Source organism: Schistocerca gregaria, chromosome 2, assembly GCF_023897955.1.
Source record: "Schistocerca gregaria isolate iqSchGreg1 chromosome 2, iqSchGreg1.2, whole genome shotgun sequence".
In the NCBI taxonomy this organism is placed as follows: domain Eukaryota; kingdom Metazoa; phylum Arthropoda; class Insecta; order Orthoptera; family Acrididae; genus Schistocerca; species Schistocerca gregaria.
In genome coordinates, this window is record NC_064921.1 from 617,919,204 (window position 1) to 617,939,877 (window position 20,674).

General features: G+C 42.9%; 1 protein-coding gene across 1 annotated transcript in view; it reads left to right on the forward strand.

Moving 5' to 3' along the window:
• Window positions 1-20,674, forward strand: part of LOC126334594 (probable aconitate hydratase, mitochondrial) — a 120,633-nt gene that overhangs the window by 89,696 nt on the left and 10,263 nt on the right. Inside the window, exons 10-12 of the mRNA XM_049996986.1 lie at window positions 10,008-10,266; window positions 12,913-13,118; window positions 19,910-20,007. Of these exons, the coding sequence (XP_049852943.1) occupies window positions 10,008-10,266; window positions 12,913-13,118; window positions 19,910-20,007 (563 nt within the window). The remainder of the gene's footprint in view (window positions 1-10,007; window positions 10,267-12,912; window positions 13,119-19,909; window positions 20,008-20,674) is intronic.

Consider the following 20,674-nt stretch of genomic DNA (forward strand, 5'->3'; position numbering starts at 1 on the left):
ATTCAGCACCTTGTGACGTCTAAAAACTTGCCTTAGGTCAACAGTGACACCTCCGAGTCAAATCCATCTACTCCTCATTGGTCTTCATCAAAACATGTTGAGAAAATTAATCTTATGGGTGTGGTGAGAGTTTTATTTTGCAAACTGTGGAAAGAAAAGTTGCGTTTGGAAGTAGCTAAATTTTTGGCCTCTTAAAAGTAAATTAAAAAATCCCTTCATTTTCAAAAGAATTATCATTTCCTTTTTTCCCCTTAAGAAGCAATAAGCAGTGTTTTTAATATCTACAACAATGATGATAGCAATGTTGATGTTGGTTATTATTATTATTATTATTATTATTATTATTATATTATGAATGGAAGATTATCGAGCTCTGCAGTGAATCTCAACTACTGTTCATAATTGATACCAGAAAAGAGTAGAACTAATGGGTCCCCAGCTATTGATAATTTTTTCAAAAATAAAAGACATGAAAATGTTTCCAAGAAGCATAGTAGACCCATATTTCTGACTTTTAATATTAATGACCTACGTAACAGTATTAGAAATACCTTGATGGAGTAGTACAAAAAATAAGGGAAAGGCAACCACTGACTTGTAGTAGATTGATGCAATGGAATACAGAACTCTCAACAGAAAATGACCCCGCTGCGGGTTCGGGGGTTAGAATAGGCCCTTGGTATTCCCGCCTGTCGTAAGGCGTGACTAAAAGGAGTCTCAAATGTTCCGACCTTAATGTGATGGTCCCCTAAAGGGCTCGACCTCCACTTTTCAAAATTTTCTGATAGTGCGTACCATTTGGGGAAGGGCGCCTTACATGGTGCATCGTAAGTGCCCCAAGACCTGGCACACTTGCTATTGTCATGGAGTCGGACTTGCACCGAGCTTCAGGCCACTTCGACTGCAGTGTGTTCCAGATAGCATACCTTCCTTCCGTTGTGTGCTTCCCTCTTCGCACTCACGATACAAATGAATATTTGACACCAAAATCCAGCACGGTAGCCAGACCATTGTAGTGGAATCGTCATGTACCCTCTTAGTGGTAGCGCCCTGACTACACAGAGATCTCAGTGCTGATGTGCCTGAGCTGCTAACTCCCCAAGTATGCGGAGGGGTAGATGCCTATCTACCTGGGGCTTCCGGACTCCCAGAAAAGGCCACCCTGCCAGTTGGTCTTTGCTGTGGCGGGGTGGTGCCTGTGGGGAGAGCCCCTGGTCATAGTGGGCGGCATCAGGGCAGATGACCCGCAATGAAGCAGAGTGTGTCATCTGTTGCTGGCCCTCAACCAGCAGTCTCAAAGTGTGGAAGACATCAGTTCAGTGCTGGGAAATATGATCTGAAGCCGTTCCCCTCCCAGGCCACACTGTGGGAGGGATGTCGGGCTACAGAAAGGAACGAGCCATATTTGTCCCAATTTTTAGTGTGCACACGATCTGATGGGGAATCTTTCACCACCTTGGAGCCTCAGTTCTTTGTTGACCATTTAGAAGACAAGTATGAGGAGGTGGCCAGTTTGTCCAAGATGCATTCTGGGTCTGTCCTAATACAGACAGCATCCTCTGCCCAGTCAAGGGCAGTCATGGGTGATGTTTCTGTCTCCATAAAGCTCCATAAGTCTCTTAACATGGTCCAGGGTCTTATCTTTCACAAGGACCTCCTTCTGCAGTCTGATGATGAGTTGCACGCCAAGCTCGAGCAACGAGGTATTCACTTCGTCTGGTGCGTACACAGGGGTCCGAAGGACAATAGGGTTGCCATCGGTGGCTTCATCTTGGCCTTAGAGGGTGACGCCGTACCTGAAAAGGTCAAGGTGATAGTGTACCAGTTGGATGTCCTTTCATACATCCCTACCCCTATGTCGTGCTACAAGTGCTGGAAGTTTGGTCACATGTTTTCCAACTGTAATTCCAGCCTTATATGCCGAGATTGTGGATGTCCTTCTCATCCAGACACTCCATGCACTACCCCTCCCGTCTGTGTCAACTGTGGGGCACAGCATTCCCCTTGCTCACCAGAGTGCCCAGTTTTTCAGAAGGAAAGAAGAATAATGGAATACAAGACCTGGACTGACTGACCTATACAAAGGCTAAGAAAAAGTTCAAGAGGTTAAACCCAGTCTGCGTGGAAATTTCATGTGCTGTAGCAGCCGCACGTGTTTCACATTCCTCAGTGACGCCATTTGTGGCTGGCCCTTTGGGTCACAAGACCACACCTGCCCGCTTAAGAGTGGGGGCTCCACCTATCACTGTTGCTCCCGCAACTCCACCTTCGGGAGCAACACTCTCCCGACCATTGGGGCCGCCAGTCCCCACATCTGAGCTGAAGGAGTGCCTCCCTTCTTCGGCCGCTCTCCCACGTACAGGGTCCCTTGGGGCTCTACCCTCCAGGGCCCCACACAGTGCACAAGTGGAAGTTAGCCATTGGCTCAAGGAGCCACAGGCTGCAGGTCGAAGGGCTTCCCGCTCTTCGTCCTTACCTGATGCTGCTTCAGGGAAGCCTTCCAAGCAAGCTCCGAAAGAACAGCGGGAGGACAAGTCCAAGAGAAAGAAACAACCTGTTTCACTGAAAGATGTTCTGGTGGTCCCACCACCACCACCCACCAGTTCTGCCTCTGAGGATGAGGTGGTGCTTCTAGTGTCCCACCCGAGGACCTAGCTCTCGTGGATGCCTCTGAAGCAATGCACCTAGCCGTTAGCCCTCCGCTGGTGGCAGCAGCTGACCCTAGGGAGTAACTTGCATTGTACGTCCCTTCATGCCTTCCCAGAACACAGAAAGAGTTATCCTCCAGTGGAATTGTGGCCTCTTCTTCTTCTTCTTCTTCTTCTTTTCTTTTTCCCCCACCAATTGGCTGAACTAAGACAGATTTTAAGCTCAACACCTGCTTTCTGTATTGCCATCAAAGAAACCTGGTTCCCAGCATCTGTCTCGCGTGTGTATCTCTCTCTTTTCCTCCTATGCCCGTGACCCCACATCGCATCTCATAGGGCCGGTGGAGTATGTCTGTATGTCCTTACCTCTGTATATTCTTAATTATTGCCTTTTCATACAGCTTTAGAGGCTGTTGCTATGAGGATAAGGACGGCCTTGGATATTACTGTCTGCAATGTCTACCTTCCTTCGGATGGTGGGAGTACATCTTAATGAATAGGCTGCTCTGATCTCCCAACTCCTCCCACCATTCCTGCTTTTGGAGGACTTCAACACCCATAACGCCTTGTAGGGTGGCGCTGTGATTACCGGCCGGGGTAGGGATGTCGAGAATCTTCTCTCTCAGCTCGACTTCTGCCTCTTAAATACAGGTGATCCCACACACGTTAATGTGGTTCATGGCACTTATTCGGCCATTGACCAATCGCTTTGCAGCCCAGGACTTTCACCATCTGTACACTGGAGGTTTCATGACGACTTGTGTGGCAATGACCACTTTCCGATCTTCCTGTCACTACCCAAGCGTCACCCATTGGGGTGCCGCAATGGGCTCTTAATAGGGCCGTTTTGCTGGCTTTCACATCTGCTGTTGCTGTTGACACTCCCCCACATGGCGCCCAGTTGAGCGGGTCACTGCGCTGGTTGTATCGGCTGCAGAATGTGCAGTTCCTCTTTCTTACAGGTGCCCTCGGTGTAAAACTGCGCGTTGGTGATCGCCAGAAATTGCTGAGGCCATCAAAGAGCATAGACGGACCCTCCAATGACATACACTGCGTCCATTGTTGAAGTGTGTCATTCTTTTTAAGCAGCTCCGTACCTGCCTCCTGATACAAAGACAGAACAAAGAGTCCTGGGAAAGATAAGTTTCCTCCATTGGTTCTCGTACCCCTGCCTCCCAGGCGTGGACTCGGATTCCCATCTTTATGGTTACCCGACCCCGCTGGGGGTGCCTGGGATTTTAGTAAATAGGGCAGTGTGCACTGACTCAAGTGAAATAGCAGAGCATTTTGCTGTGAATTTTGTGTGGAGTTCTGCATCTGCAAACTATCAACTGGCTTTTCGTTCCTTGAAAGAGCAAGCAGAACGACAGCATTTGTCTTTTACATTGCGCCGCCTTGAGCCGTACAATGCTCCTTTTACTGAGTGGGAATTCCTCAGTGCCGTTGCCCTGACACAGCTCCTGGCCCTGACCAAATTCACTCCCAATTTCTCAAACATCTGTCTGTGGCCTCGTTGTCAGATAATGTCTCTCTTGAATTGCATCTGGGACGAGGGCGTGTTCCCGTCCCAGTTGCAGGACAGCATCATCATCCCAGTGTTGAAACCTGGGACGAGCCCTTCAGAGTTGGACAGCTACTGCCCCATTAGCCTCACCGATGTTCTCTGCAAATTACTCGAATAAATGATAAGACAGAGGTTGTGTTGGCTCCTGGAGTGTCGGGGCCTTCTGGCTCCATCCCAGGGTGGTTTCTGCCGAGGCCACTCAACGACAGATAATTTGATGTTCCTTGAGTCTACTGTCCGAACAGCTTTTTCCAGGCGCCAACATCTGGTCGCCGTCTTTTTTTGACTCGTGGAGGGCCTAAGACACGACCCTGCTGCCACCACATCCTTGCCACACTGCATGAGTGGGGCCTCCATGGCTCACTCCAGATTTTTGTACGAAACTTTCTCTCCCTCCGTACCTTCCGTGTTCAAGATGAGGGCTCCTTTATCTCCTCCCATATCCAAGAGAATGGGGTCCCACAGGACTCTGGATTGAGTGTTCAATTGCTTTTAGTTGCTATAAATGGCCTAGCAGCAGTTGTAGGGTTGTCAGTGTCGCCCTCCTTATATGCTGATGATCTCTCCTAGTGGAGGCTGGAGTCCCTCCATTGCACATCAGGTGCTGCCAACTGCTCGCCAACTATGCAGCCCATGTCCATAGCTCGCCTCAGCATCCAAATTACCATCTTTTATTCCTAAACACAGTGTTTCATCTCCCGGAACAGCGACCTCAGGCAGGGATAACGATCGCTGTACATGTCTGTTCCCTATTGTCTGAACTAGAGTCCTTTTCTTTACTGGGTCCCTTGTGGATCCATAAAATTCACCTCCATTGTGTATGCCACAACTGAAACTACGGCTGGACCTATCATATTTTCATAAAGACTCTGTTCGTCCTGAGGCACTCCACAGTCACTTCCTATCAATCCTTGACACGTCCCAGGGTTCTGAAGTACTGGTTGATGGTCGCGTAGGCTTTGCCTATGCTCACTCGGCGGATATCGTACAGCGCTCCTTGCCACTTGGCTGCAGTGTCTTGACTGCTGAGCTGGTGGCCATCTCTCGTGCCCTTGAGCGTATTCGTTCCTGCCCCGGCGTGTCCTACCTGGTCTGCAGTGATTCGTTCAGTGGCTTACAGGCCATTGATCAGTGCTACTCGTGCCATGCTCTGGTAGCAACTATCCAGGAGTTGGTTTATGCCCTCGAACGGTCTGGTTGTTCAGTGGTCTTCATATGGACCCCTGAGCATGTCAGAATTCTGGGAAATGAGCTTGTTAACAGGCTGGCCAAACAGACCACTCGTCAGCGGCTTCTGGAGATTGGTCTACCCAAACCTGACCTCCGATCGGTGTTACACCACAAAGCTTTCGGGATTTGGGATGCTGAATGGCGCAACTTAGTTATGCCCAATAAACTCTGCGCCATCAAGGAGAGCACAAATGAGTGGAAGTCTTCTCTGCAGGCTTCTCGCAGGGACTCTGTGGTCCTCTGCCGCCTTTGCATCAGCCACACTTGGCTGACGCATGGCTATCTTCTCTGGCGTGAGGCCCCACCATGTTGTTGCTGAAGTTCCCATTTGACAGTAGTCCACATTTTGTTGGACTGTCCACATCTAGCCATTCTGAGACGGAATTTTAATCTTTCTGACACACTTCCTTCGATTTTAGGAGACAATGCCTCCATGGCTAACTTGGTTTTATGTTTCCTACTTGATGCTGGTTTTTATTCTTTGGGTTAAGCTTTAGTTCTTGTCCTTTGTCTCCCTGTGCTTTCTACCCTAGTACTTTTAGTTTGGAAATTTGAATGTGTTGCAGAGTGGCTGGCTCACCCTTTTTTTATCCTCATGATCAGCCAGACCGGGACATCTGCTCTACTGTTTTAAGCTCTTTTGCCTGTTTCTTGCATGTCTGTGCTTTTCTTGTCTTCTGTTTCCCCCAGTGTGTTCAGCTTCATGATTTTCCATCTAGAATTCCTGTGGTGTGTACTGTTTATTTTCCGTTTTGTCATGGACTTGGTTCAATGGAACAAGGGACTGATGACCACACAATTTGATCCCTTTAAAAATAATACCAACCAACCATAAAACTGCATTCACATAGCTTTCGAGCCTGATACTTGGTTACTGAGAGCAGTTGCCTGAGCAAATAGAGATGAGGTGGGAGTAATGAAGGATGCAGGGAGGGTGTAGCGGGAAAGAGGCAGGTCTTCAGACAGGTGACTCCATAGCGGCACAACAAGACAAAAAGAGTGCACAGGGTATGGCTAAAATAAATGCAGGGGGGGGGGGGGGGGGAGAAAGGTGAAGATAAGATGAAGAGAGAGGGAGTGAGTTATTGGGTGGAAAAATCCTGTGGACTGCAGTAGGAGGTGGTAGGGGGGCATATGGGACAGGTCTTGCACCTTGCTCCATGACAAGAGGACCATCCATAGGTTCCAGGATTCTGAGTAGGGCTGGAATAGGAATGGAAAAGGGTATTCTGTAGATTGCATGGGTGGCAGAACACTACTTTGGGGGATTTGGGCAGGAGTCTTGGTGGAATATCCCACATGTCAGGCCGTGACAAGAGGTAGAGTCTTGGTAAAGGATGTGGTGGAGCTTCTCAAGGCCAGGGTGATACTGAGTGAGCTGAGGAGTGCTGGTCAGTTGCTGGTTAAAAGGTTTACTGTTGTCTGAGAAGCAGATATCACAAGAGACTTGTTTATGGGGGAGATAGATAGGATGTTGTAAAGGCTCTGGTAAGGTTATCAGCACACTTTGGCATCTCCGGCTTTTCACTGCATATGCAGTGTCCACAGATGGCGAGGCTCTAAAGAAGAGACTTTTTGACATGGAATAGCTGTATTGTTGGTGGTTGATGCACTTGATGTGGAGCCATCTGAAAGGTGGAGTTATATATCTGGAAAGCGGTCTTGTCAAGCTGAGAAGGATCAGGTTAAGCAGGTTTGGGAATAAGTGTTAAAGTTATGGATGAAAGAGCAAATGTTATCCATTCCGTGAGTCCGAATCATGAAAATGTCATTTCTGACTATGAATCAGGCAAGAGGTTTTAGATGTTGACTGCATAGGAAGGGTTCCTTCAGGTAGCCCATAAATAAGATGACATAGGGTGGTGCCATGCAAGTACCCATGGCAGTACCCCAGATTTCTTTGTAGATTTGTCTTTAAAATGAGATAATTGTGGGTCAGAATGTGGATGGCCAGGTGGATTAGGAAAAGTTTGACAGGTTTGGTATCAGGAGGAAATGAGGACAATGTTGGGAAAGGCAGTGTGCATGGGGGATGGTGGTGTAAAAGGATGTCGCTTCCACACTGACAAACAGGGAGTCTGGTGGGACTATGGAGAGGCAGTGAAGGAAGTGAACAGTGTTTTGAATGTAGGATGGGAGACTATGGACAACAGTTTGAGGCTGTTGGTCAGCAAAGGCAGACGTTCGTTCTGTGAGAGCATTGTAACCAGCTGCAATTGGGTGATCAGTAGGCAGACCTGTGGGATTGCTTTGTGGAGTTTGGACAGTAGTTAAAAGGTAGTAGTGTAGGGTGTTGTAGATGTAAGAAGGGAGATGGATTCAGGTGTCTGGTTTTGAAATGCACCTAAGGCATTGAGAAACAACTTGAGGTCATGTTAGACTTTTGGGATTGGATCATGGTTTTAAGCTTTGTATGGAGAGGTGTTGGAAAGTTGGTGGAGACCCTCAGCCACATAGTAACTATGATTCATGACCACTGTGGTCATGGGAAGATAAGAATGTCAGGATTGTTTTTCAGGTTACAGATAGTAGTGTTTTCCACAGAAGTAGTGATGTACTTAAAAGGGATCTAGGAAAGGAAGGTGAGGCCAGTTAAAGTGAGAATTTCTTAAAGATAACCAGAGAATGACTTTGTGGAAGGATCAGGTTTGTAGGGAGGCTGTAAATACTGTAGACAGAGCTGTATATGGAGTTTCAGTTGGCTGTTATGAACAGGGGTGTGTGCCAAAAAAAGTTTTCCCTGCAAAGAACGAGTAAAGGAAAGAAGGTCTTTCTACAATTCCATTGTGGTTGAAATTAAGTTTGGGCTAAAGGTGAGGCCATTAGAAAATACTGGGACTTCTTGAGGGATCAGAGTTCTGGCAGAAAGGTTGATAACAGTTTTGTGGGATGGATGTTCAGGATTACCAAGTTTCATGGAGAGTGATGGAAGTTTTTGGGGATATGGAAGGTGGAGTAAGTCTGCAAGGCATGGTCAGGGAGCTATGAGGGTTGGCAGGGGCGTTGGATCAGAGGGGTAGGCTGTTTCGTGCTTGTAGGTAGTCCCATGTGGGCATAAGACTGGAGTAGCTGGGAATGGTGGTGAGAGTGCTGTTCCAACTGTTGTGGTCACAGAGTAAAATGATTTAGCAAAAAGAGTAGCTCTACTGTAAAGTATGGTTTGAGCTTGGATTGTATGATGATGAAGGACCTGATTTGTGAGGGTGAGAGGCTGATGGCATTGAGGAAGGTGGAGCCTCCTGCTATAGGATGTGAGACGGCCTGTGATGACCATTTTTATGGTAAGTCCATTAGCTGGAATACCATGTGCCAAACAGGACTTTAGAAAGGGGTTGTGTCATTGGAGTTTTTTAAGGGTAGAGGAAAGTTTTCAGAATTGATACAGATAGAATGAGCAGAGATTCATGGTTGGATGGTCTGGCATCAGAAGGAGTAACTGAAAATTTGTTAAAAAAATACAGGAAATGAGAAGGTGAAAATTTATTGTGGCAGGTAATATATAGAAAGGTACAAAGGAAGTTCGGAATTTTTTTTAAAGTAGCAGGAAATAGTGGATGCTCCTGTCAATAAGTAAGTTTGATTGCAAATTTATACCCACAGCAGTAGGAAACACATGTGATTGTACAATATCATCATAAACTAACATGCATGATCTGCTAACAGTCAAACTGGACAACACAAATTGATAGAGGAAGGTATGTTAAGAACCACATTGGAATAAAATCTTCAAAAATGTGGTGTCGCTGCAAGAGCAGGGAATCGTAGCACGGCTCTATTTAGTTTGGCGGCCGATATAACATGGGTGTTCATATTGCGCAACAGAGGGTGGCTGGTGTGTGTCTGTGGAACGACCTGCCTTTTTTCCACTACCCCATCCATCCCTATTATCTCCCTATCAGTTCAGGCAACTGATTTAAGTAACAGATTATCAATAATTAGTCTTGCCATGGGCATTTACGTTTGGGTGTCTGTGTGGTTGTGTTTGGGAATTTGTGTACTATTGCTAGGAAAAGACATAATATTCCAAAGCTAGTCTGAATGCTGTTATCTTTTGCTTGTTTCTGTGCTCCATTCTTTGATCCGCTATAGGGGAGTGGTTGCATTTCCCCTATTTTACATAATATTAGTGAACTGTTTCCTTTGTAGAGCAACATAACATTGACTGCCTAACCTTCCACACCCTACCGATAAACTTGTCTATTTAATGGATTTCCTGAAGTATATATGTCTAATTCACATTTGCTAGTGCCATCTCCCCCCCCCCCCCCCCTCCCTCCCATGAAGTGGTTTGCTTGCCCTCCACTGAAAATAAAAAATAAAAGTTAGTACGCCATTATGCATAACTGAGTCATCTGTTTAACAAGGGAACAAAATAATCTCATTTTATTGTATGCTTCACTAATGATACTTCAAAGTCCACAGTGAAATGTGAAGACTTGTAAGTGCAATATTTATTTGTTTATTGAGTGTTGCTGGACTAATTTTTGTTCCGATAGCCCTATTGGCCTAGATAATTTTGCTGTTGGTAACTGACATGTTTAATACCATTATTATTAATTTTTCAGGCAGAAACACTAAGGCAGTTTGGAGGCACAGTCTTGGCCAATGCCTGCGGACCTTGTATAGGACAGTGGGATCGCAAAGATGTCAAAAAGGGAGAGAAGAATACAATTGTTTCTTCATACAATCGTAACTTCACTGGACGAAATGATGCAAATCCTGCAACACATGCCTTTGTGACATCACCTGAGCTTGTTACTGCTCTGTCCATTGCAGGCACCCTTGACTTTGACCCTACGAAGGATACCTTGAAGGGATCAGATGGTATGTTTTTTAGTGTTATTAGATCTGTTAATGTTGTAAGCAACAGAAACTGTAGTTGCTCTTCCTGTACAAGGGATCATGAAGACAGCTCTTCTGAGTTATTAAATACCACATTGATAGGCACAGATCGAATTTGTACAGATGTCTTAATAATTTGTGCGTCCTAATAGTAAAAAGGGAAAAAGGACACAGAGAAGTATAGCTCAAGTACAGAATTTTTGTAATTATTTCAACATACTGAAAAGTTAAGTCTCTGTGACCTCTCAGATTTCCTCGACATTATTGATTAGTAATGCGCTTGTAGTTGTACAACTGAGTTGTTGTTTCAGTGACTACCCAGTCGTTGAAATATTGTGCATAAATTGGCAAGGCCTACTTGGCTGAATAATAGCAACATATAATTCTGCTTCAAGAAATGATCAAATACTAACAAAGAGATAGAGGGGCTGGCCAGTATTTACCTCAGCTCAGTACAGCTGATAGATACACAAAAAACAACCGAAAATATACGTTCCTAGCTTTCGGAATAAATGTTCCTTCATCAGGGAGGAGAGAGGGGAAAGAAAGGGAAGAAGGGAAAGTGGATTTAGTTACTCACAACCCAGGTTATGAAGCAACAGGGAAAGGAAAACAGGGAGGGTAGCAAGGATGGAGGCATAGTTGTCAGTAAGTACTGGCCAGCCCCTCTATCTCTTTGTTAGTATTTGTTTCACATCTTTATATGAGATTTCCCACTAATCATCAAGAAATGTTCATCTAGTGATGTGTACCATTGTGCATTTTCAACTTTTCGTGGTGCAATGAATAGTGCATTAAATTTCAGGCATGCAGCTGTGCAAATAAAATTTCTTCCACTGATATTTGGCTGCATATAATTTGCCCATTCTCAGAGTGAGACACACAACTGACAAGGTGCCAAGTGCAGCCTTACATACTCCACAGCGACGGTGCGTGCCTGCCGAGTCACAGACACTGGTCGGCAGCAAAGAGATACACTTTCACATGTACTGTCTTTGGCAAAGGCGTACAGATATTCGATTCGCTTGTTGATGTATATTCAGCGGCGATGCCACTGTGACGACTTCTCAGCAGTTTAATTATCTCAAGTGCCGGATTCTATGCTTTGTCCAAATTAAAACCATTATCTCTGTTTATTAAATTATTATTAGCTAATCTAACCTCTATAGCTTCCTTGAAGACAGAATCCCAAAATGAAGGGTTGGGTAGAGATTGGATTAGTTAATAATAATAATTTAATAAAAGAGGTAATGGTTTTAATTTGGAAAAAAAAATGGAATCCGGCTCTAGGGATAATTAAATTGCAGAGAAGCTGTTATTGTGTCATTGCTGCTGAACATACATCAATAAGCAAATCGAATGTCTGTAGGCCTTCGCCAGAGGCGGTGCATGTTTAAGCATATCTCTTTGCTGCTGACCAGTGTCTGTGACTCGCAGGCACGTACCGCCATGGTGGAGAATATAACGCTGCACTTGGCACCTTGTCATCAGTCTTGTGACTCACTCTGAGGATGGTTGGACTACACACGGCTGAAATATAAGTGGAAGAAATTTTATTTGCACAGTTGTGTGCCCGAACTTTAATTTCCTTGTCCATATTTTCACTGAAAACTTACAAATTTTACTCAATCATCCAGTTACTATTTTAAAGGGAAAACACTAATCATACACATGAAATATAACTGTGTTTGGCAATATTATTTATTGTAGTAAATGTCTAAGCTGCTACCTTCTTTTATACACATGTCGTTATTTACATTCGGATGCTTTCACAAATAGTAGTACACATGTCGTTATTTACATCCTGTTGCTCTTGCAGAAACTACTAGTAACATATATTCTGTGTGAATGCTGCCAATGTCGTCCTCAGCAGAGCCACCAGGCTTACTTCTTAATGTCGTCACCCTTCTCATCCACACTTAGCCTTCTGTGTTTTAGTTTCCCCGACAATTTCCTTTTGCACCTGCAAACCTTTGTCACCTCTCCCCTGCCCTCCGTCCTACCATGTGCTACCTTTCTTTTTGTTTCCATCCCTTGCATCTTGAATTTCTTCTCCTTTACCTTGTGTGTGTCTGTTACTACAATATTTAACTTCCTATCTTTTCCCTCCTTCCTCCCACCACCCTGTCTATAGTGGTTAACGTGCCCCTTTGTTCTGCTCCCAGGACCAGTGCATTTGGGTGAACTGTCTTATTTATCTCTGGTATAAATTTGCCCCCAAGTACAGCCAATCAGAATTTTAATGTTCCCACAGCAACTTTTTAAGTCCATCTTTCTTGTACACCATATATTGTCTCCCTGCACATGACACTACTAATGACAACATCCATCTGTCTGTCACACTTAGCCAAAATACATTCAGTCATAATATTGTTAGCAAGTAGTTGAGAGTGAAAATGAGGTTCAGAATGCAGGTCAGAGGTGTAGGGAATCTCTTTCAAGTGAAGATTGATCCTGGTTCCCTTTGTGAGCAGTTAATTGACTATTAAATTAAAATCACTGCTATGGTTTAGTGTGTCAGCAATTGTACATGCATATGTTTGAGTGGATGTGCTATATTTTTGTGTGTGAATTTTTTTAAATTTGTGCTATTGCTAATTTTCTTAAAAAGGAAATTATTTTTCCCAGGCAAGGAATTTAAGCTGGATGATCCCTTTGCTGATGAACTGCCAACAAAAGGCTTTGACCCGGGTGAGGACACATACCAAGCTCCCCCAGCAGACGGTAGCAAATTGAAGGTTAATGTTGATGCTAAGAGCCAGCGTCTGCAACTTCTAGAACCATTTGATGTTTGGGATGGAAAGGACCTCACTGACATGACAATACTCATTAAGGTATGGAAATAGTTCTTGTGTAATCTTCATATGGCTTAGATTGTATCATTGATAATTTCTGTGAAGGTTGTTGAAGTAGTCACCTGAAGATAACTAACACTTGATAATGGGTGACATTTGTCTCTTCCAGTGCAATATGCACTCTAACTTTTTCTGATGTTTTATCCAAAAATAATCAATTTTAGAATAGGAAAAATCAATGAGAAATGGCTTAAGGGAAATCTTGAAAACTATAATCATAAGGCCATATTGGTGTACTGAATCATGTACCCACTTAATCTCTTGCAGAATTCCACTTGTCATAAATGTGGATAAAAACATAAGGTAATTGCACATATCAATGATAATCAAATGCTTAACACCTAGACTAAAATGTTAACTGTTCCCATGTTATTATTTAATTGCTGTATTCACATGATCTTTGGCCAGTTCCAAACATGCAATGAAAGTTCTAGAAATATTTGTGAACTGCATGGGAAGAAAGTGATAGCAGCACATATGACATTGCAGCACATATGACATTGCAGCACATATGACATTGCAGCACATATGACATTGCAGCACATATGACATTGCAGCACATATGACATTGCAGCACATATGACATTGCAGCACATATGACATTGCAGCACATATGACATTGCAGCACATATGACATTGCAGCACATATGACATTGCAGCACATATGACATTGCAGCACATATTACATGTTTGACTTTCACTTGCCTTTTGAGACAGGTTAAAGTTATGTATACTTGTCCTGTAAAGATGAATGCTTTATCTTGGAATGGAAATGAGGATACTTCATTATTGGTCGGGAGTCCCCATTCGGGAGAGTTCGGCAGCCGTATTGCAAGTCCTCGTTAGATGACACCACATTGGCGACTTGTGAGTCAGTGATGATGAAGATAATGATGGTCACACAACACCGGGAATCAAACCTGGGCCCCCTGCGTGGTAGGCAGTAACACTACGGAGGGGGACTTTATCTTCAAAATAACTAGCAATAATTTATTGTGTCCTTCGACATGTTATACTAGTAATTCACATAACAGAAGAATGGCAAAATTAAATGATACACAAAACATACAGAAATATTGGTTGACTTCGTTTGAGAGAGAGAGAGAGAGAGAGAGAGAGAGAGAGAGAGAGAATCTTAATGTGATGGAGTTCAGGTATGGTTTTCCTATGTCAAATTATCTACCCTTGTGAATAAAACTTCACATTGAAAATATGTGCTTGTAACATGTGGTGGATTAATGAAACAAAAACAAAATATTGAATGCTGGCTTCATAGTGTTATATACTAACACAAGAGACACCTAAGGAAAGTAAGGAAGATTATGGTTTATTGTCCCATCGACAATGAGGTCATTGGAGACAGAGCACAAGCTTGAATTGTTTTTGTTGGGGAATTTGCCTTGAGTGATGTTGGGGAAATCACAGAAAACTTAAATCTGTGTGATCGGAGGTGGATTAGAACCAGCATCTTCCCAAATGCGAATCCACTGTGCTAATCACTGTGCCTTCTCACTCGGTCACACTGAAGGAAATGCTGAAATATTTTACTTGTATTTTCTGTGATGATAGTGGAGTACGGAGGGGAGTAAACAATGACTGATGCTTTTGTCTTAGCCCCAAGAAAATAATTTGAGACAGCTGTACAGGTAAACACGATGTAGTGTTCAAGTAAAACATAATGTGTGTGGACTACAGCGTTCTATAGTATGGAATTTTGTTTGGACTGATCATATTTCTTTAAGTGGAATTTGTCCTCATGGTATGTCCTTTACTGCAAAACATTTCTGACACTGTTTTTCTTTCTTTTTTGTGTACACTACTAATACAAATTGTTAATGTTATAGAGTTGCTGTCATTTGTTCTTGCTTATCACACACTATCCTCTTTGACGTGTGTGTGTGTGTGTGTGTGTGTGAGCTAAGTCTGGAGGAGGATCTTGACTGGAACCTTAACAATTGTTAAGTTTGTTTCGGCCACTGAATGAGTCATTACTTTTACTCCTTCCCATTATTTTGGCTGTTAGTGGGCAGAAAAATCTGGCTTGACACCCTGCTCCTCCATCTTCCTCTCTTCCTTCCCATGTATAATTAATAAATCATGAAGCCAACAACCACCTTATGCCTTCATATTATGATAGAAGGGGGCCACACTGTAAATCTTGGTGATGACAGCTTTCTGTTTCATTGTTGCGTTTTCCAGACAGTTAGCCAACAGTGGCAAGCAACCAATCTTTCACAATTTTAACATTGTGTTACTATAATCATATCTATCTGCAGTCTTTCTTTGAGTCAATGAATTTGGATGTCACCAACTTTAATGTTAAGGTTTGGGTACTAGACAACAACTGCTCTAAAATATAATTCTGCCCTACTCTTTCGACTAGTTCAGCAACCATTCCCATGCAGTTATTCCCTGACAGGAAGTTTGTTATTCTGAAAGTTGAAGTCTCTTATTTATACATACATATGTGTGTGTGTGTATGTGTGTGGGTGTGTGTGTGTGTGTGTGTGTGTGTGTGTGTGTGTGTGTGTGTGTGTGTGTGTGGGCGTGCGCACGAGTGTATACCTGTCCTTTTTTTCCCCTAAGGTAAGTCTTTCCGCTCCCAGGATTGGAATGACTCCTTACCCTCTCCCTTAAAACTCACATCCTTTTGTCTTTGCCTCTCCTTCCCTCTTTCCTGACGAAGCAACCGTGGCTTGCCAAAGCTTGAAATTTGTGTGTGTGTGTGTGTGTGTGTTTGTGTTTGTGTGTGTTTGTGTTTGTGTGTGTTTGTGTTTGTGTGTGTTTGTGTTTGTGTGTGTTTGTGTTTGTGTGTGTTTGTGTTTGTGTGTGTTTGTGTTTGTGTGTGTGTTTGTTTGTGTTTGTGTTTGTTATTGTCTCTGTCAACATACCAACGCTTTCATTTGGTAAGTTACAGCACCTTTATTTTTAGATATACATACATACATATGCAAAATCAGTATTGGGACTGAGGTGCCATACTGAGCAGAAGGGAACTGGAAGAGACCATCATTGAACTCATTTGAAAAATAATGACTGTATCTTAAACTCTTCGAACTTACAAAGGAAGGGTGGGACAAATTTGGACATGGCCCTAGCAGATATGACAGGTTTACACCATTTAAATGGCTGGAATATTGACTGGTGTAACACTGACTTGACTGCTTGTAATATCATACACTGTGCCTTACCAGGAAAGGAAATGAAAGAGCATTGAAACTATTGTTTCACTGACAAGATAATAAATGAACCTAATGTGGAAGAGATGGGAACAGTTCTTGCTTTGGGAATGCCAGTGCTGGGCAATGATGCCAGTTTGAATATTCAAGAACTGGAAAAGGTCATAGATAAAGAACATAACAAGAAATACCCAGCACGAGTTACAACCAGTATAGTATTTGGTTTAAGGTATTGCAGAAATTATAATTTGAATCAAGGTGGGAGTGAGCTGGAACAGAGGAATGTGGTCACAGAAGAAAGAATTGAAAGGTTACATGGATAGATATGTTAATGCAGAGTTTTGGAGCAGATATGAGAGGGTGGAGACAGTCTACAAGAATTAACTTGGAAATGGGCCATTGGTATACCATACAAAATATTTACAGAGAAGATTTGATCACAACAGTCCTGTCTACATTTAAACAAAATGGAACTTTAACACACCTAGGAGCAATTAGTTGCCATATTGATGAGAACATTCCATTCTCATGATGAAAGATCAGTATAAATTATGTATTGTGAAGTTTTGAAGAAATGCAGACATAAGATTTGTGTATATATTCACAAAAGGGGAGATTTAACAAATTTACAGACAAAACAGGAGAGATAGAAATTGAAGTCAGTGACCATTGGTTGAACAGTCTGACAGTATGTTCACTGAACCAGTTTGGGTTATTTCAGAAATGTGATTCAGTGATAGTAGAATTAATTGTGTTGTTTGCTGCAGTAGAAACACTGCTGATATCTGTATCTTATCTAGCAGATAATACATTGTGTTGGTGAAAGTTAGAGTATGGCAAAAAGTAACTCTGAATGGTTTCAACACACAAGGAAATGTGAGTGGGGTGGGGCAAGGGTGCTTAGTGAGGAAACTAATGAAAAAAAAGGTGCAATGATAGTGCTCAGAGTAGAAACATTTGAATTGTGGCGTTAAAGAGTGAATGGTAGTTTTCAAGCAGTAGTATTTCGTAACAGTGATATGTAGCAAATACCAACAATAAAATACTGGGTGATTCAGAAGGAAATAACAGATTTTATTACAGGTGAACTATGGAAGAAACTAACTCGGTGCACATGTCATTGAATAGAGGAAGGTTAAAGATTCCTGCTCTCTCTCTCTCTCTCTCTCTCTCTCTCTCTCTCTCTCTCTCTCTCTCTCTCTCACACACACACACACACACACACACACACACACACACACACACACCTCCCTCTATACCATCCACTCAACACAAGCACCTAGGGAAACACCAGAATGATAGTACATTTCATTCCATACACGATTAAACAGGTCTCTGTTTATTGAATGGACAGCTTCATCAATTCAGTTTCTCAGTTCTTGAAGAGCAGCTACCATAGGTGGGACAAAGATTCTTTTATGTACCACCACAGGAAAAAAAAGCTAGGTATGAGGTCTGGTGACCTGGGAAGCCAAAAGCAATAAAAAAGATCTTGTTGTCCACTTCTTCCATTCCAGTGTTGTGGGATGGTGTTATTAAAATATAACTGCACCTCAAGGTAAAAATTAAATGGAGTGCCATCATGCATGAAAATGCAATTATTGGAATCTTCGTGAAAGTGAGGAAACAACAAGTTTTACAGGATGTCTGGATATTACATTCCTGTGTCAGTTTACTCTGCAAAAAGGAGAAGTCCATAAACTTTGTGAACAGAAACAACATTAAACATTGATTCATTTGAGGAAGTTTGAAGTTCCTCGCCTACCTATCGTGAACGCATCTCGGATATGCTTGATATTTTCATCATTTCCCTTTTCATTTGCAACCAACTTCCAAGAATTTTGTATACCAGACATAAATCTGCTTATGCAGAGATGGCTTCTTGCTGAATTGATGGTGGAATGCACGTTGCACTTGAACAGTGGCTTGATTTTGCACAAATTCCAACACGCACAATAATTTCTCTTGTGGTGTAGTCAGTGTTGCTACAAACAACAGTGCAGCTGTTTAAAAACTTTGAACCTTCCTCCATAGCTTGCTACTCACAATAAAGATGGAAACATTGAGTTGCAGACAGGCATGATGATGAGACTTCCTAGCCTCCCAAAACCCATAACTCTTTTCTGGTTCAGGTTCATTGATGATATCTTAATGATCTGAACCTGGGCCCCCTATCTTCATACCTTTACAACCTCAACACCTTTTCTCCCATCCCTTTCACTTGGCCAGCCTCAACCCAACATTCTTGGACACAGACCACCTCCTTTCTGCTGGCTCCATCCACACCTCTGTCCATGTTAAACCTACCAACCAACAACTTGCATTTAGATATGGGTAATCCCTTCCACACCAACCCCCCCATACAACCTGACCACCCGGGAACAGCATATCTGCAGTAACGGGGAGCTTCCTTGCATAGTATGCTGAATGTTACAGAAAGGCCTTCACAAATACACTATCTCCCAGACATAATCCACAAACACATTTCCTGTACCAGGTCCCCTACACCTCCCGCCATCCCCAAGAACCAGCTACAAAATAGTGTTTCCTTTGTCACATGGTGTGACCCAAGACTGTAACTACTGAACCACATCTCTCATCAGGGATCCGTACCCAAGATCCTTTCCAGCTCTCCTAAAGTGGCATGCTGTCACCCACCTAACCTCCACAACATCCTACTCTGTCCCTGTACTACTCTCAATCTCAATGCCTTGCCACAAGTATCATATCCCTGTGGAAGACCCAAATGCTAGACCTGCCTAGTCCACCCACCCAGCACTTCCTATTCCCACCAGTGTGAGCAGCCATGTTACATACCAACTCTGCTGCAATCATTACTCAGATTTTTATGTTGGCATGACTAAGTTGTCCACCAGCATGAATGGGCACTGGCAAACTGTGACCAAGAGCAAAATGGATCACCATGTAGAACAATATGCAGCTTTACATTACATGCCCAATTTCAGTGCCTGCTTCACAACTGGAGCCATCTGGATTGTCCCACCTCTACCAGCTTTCCTGACCTTTGCAGATGGGAGCTATCCCTACAACACATTCTCCACTCCCAGAAGTCATCCCAGGCTATAGTAACCTACTGTCCCTGTACCATCCACCCATTTCTGCCCCCTTTGTCTTGTCACTTCCTCATGATTTGCTTCACTTCACCCTCAATGTGCTCTGCTTTCTGTCGGCACACCGACTGTTCATTTCTCCTTCTCTGTTCCTCTCCTTTTCACCCCCACCCCTGCCCATCTGATGTTAGGTAGGTCTTACCCCACAGTGTTTATCTCTAGTCATTAAGTGATATGTTTACCAAGTTTGGTTGAAACTGGTCCAGAGGTTTAGGAGGGTGGAACATGCATAAGTAAATAAAGAAGTTTCTTGCATTTGAAGTTTGACAGTTTATAAAGTATCAACTTGAAGTATTATTTTTTGCAGTTCTCTCTTCGTAATTTCACCATTTTGAATACATCACTAGTGTCCTTGCTTGACTGCATTATTTTTGTTTTCTCTACTAGCTTCTGCTTTTGTAGTCAAACAAGGACCTTAATATCAGTATAGGCTAAAGACACACAATTCTCATTGTTACAGGTAAAGGGCAAGTGCACAACTGATCACATCTCTGCAGCAGGTCCATGGCTGAAATATCGTGGCCACCTCGATAACATTTCGAATAACATGTTCATAGGGTAAGATATTAATAAATTATTAAGTTTGCTTTCTGTCTAAAACTGGAGGAAAAATAAGAATGTAAAGCAGATATTCTATTAAAACAAGCTTTCGGAAAAAGACAGCAGATCAATAATACTGTGAAAGGTTAGTTGGGAAATTGTGGTAATGCCCTAAAAAAATTATTTTATTCATTAACAAGTTTGCACAGTAACTTCACAATATTACAGATTTTTGGCTGTCACCAGCAACGATTTTCAGATTACTTTAACACACACGCAAATATATATTCATATATTCATGCAGTACTAAAACAGATAATGGTATGTAATTTTATTGGTGCATAAACAGTATTTCAGGATGAACCGCATATCAGTATGTTTTAATCCCTACATTTTCTCACACTTTAAATGTCCTCTCAATGTTTGGGGGGGGGGGAGCAGTAACTACTGTGTGTGCGTGCGCACGTGTGATGTGTGCAGTAATTCATGCTTCATGCTGCAGTTCAAATTATGCATGACTTTAGTGCTATTTGTAGTAAATTATAGTAGCTATATTGTAACACCCTCTGCAATACTGTGAAAGGAGAGAAAGGGACTGTAATAGATGGAAAGCAGCAAATTTTTGTTCATTTCTCATCAATGATGCATAAAATGTGAAGATCAATATTAATCTTAGTTACATAAG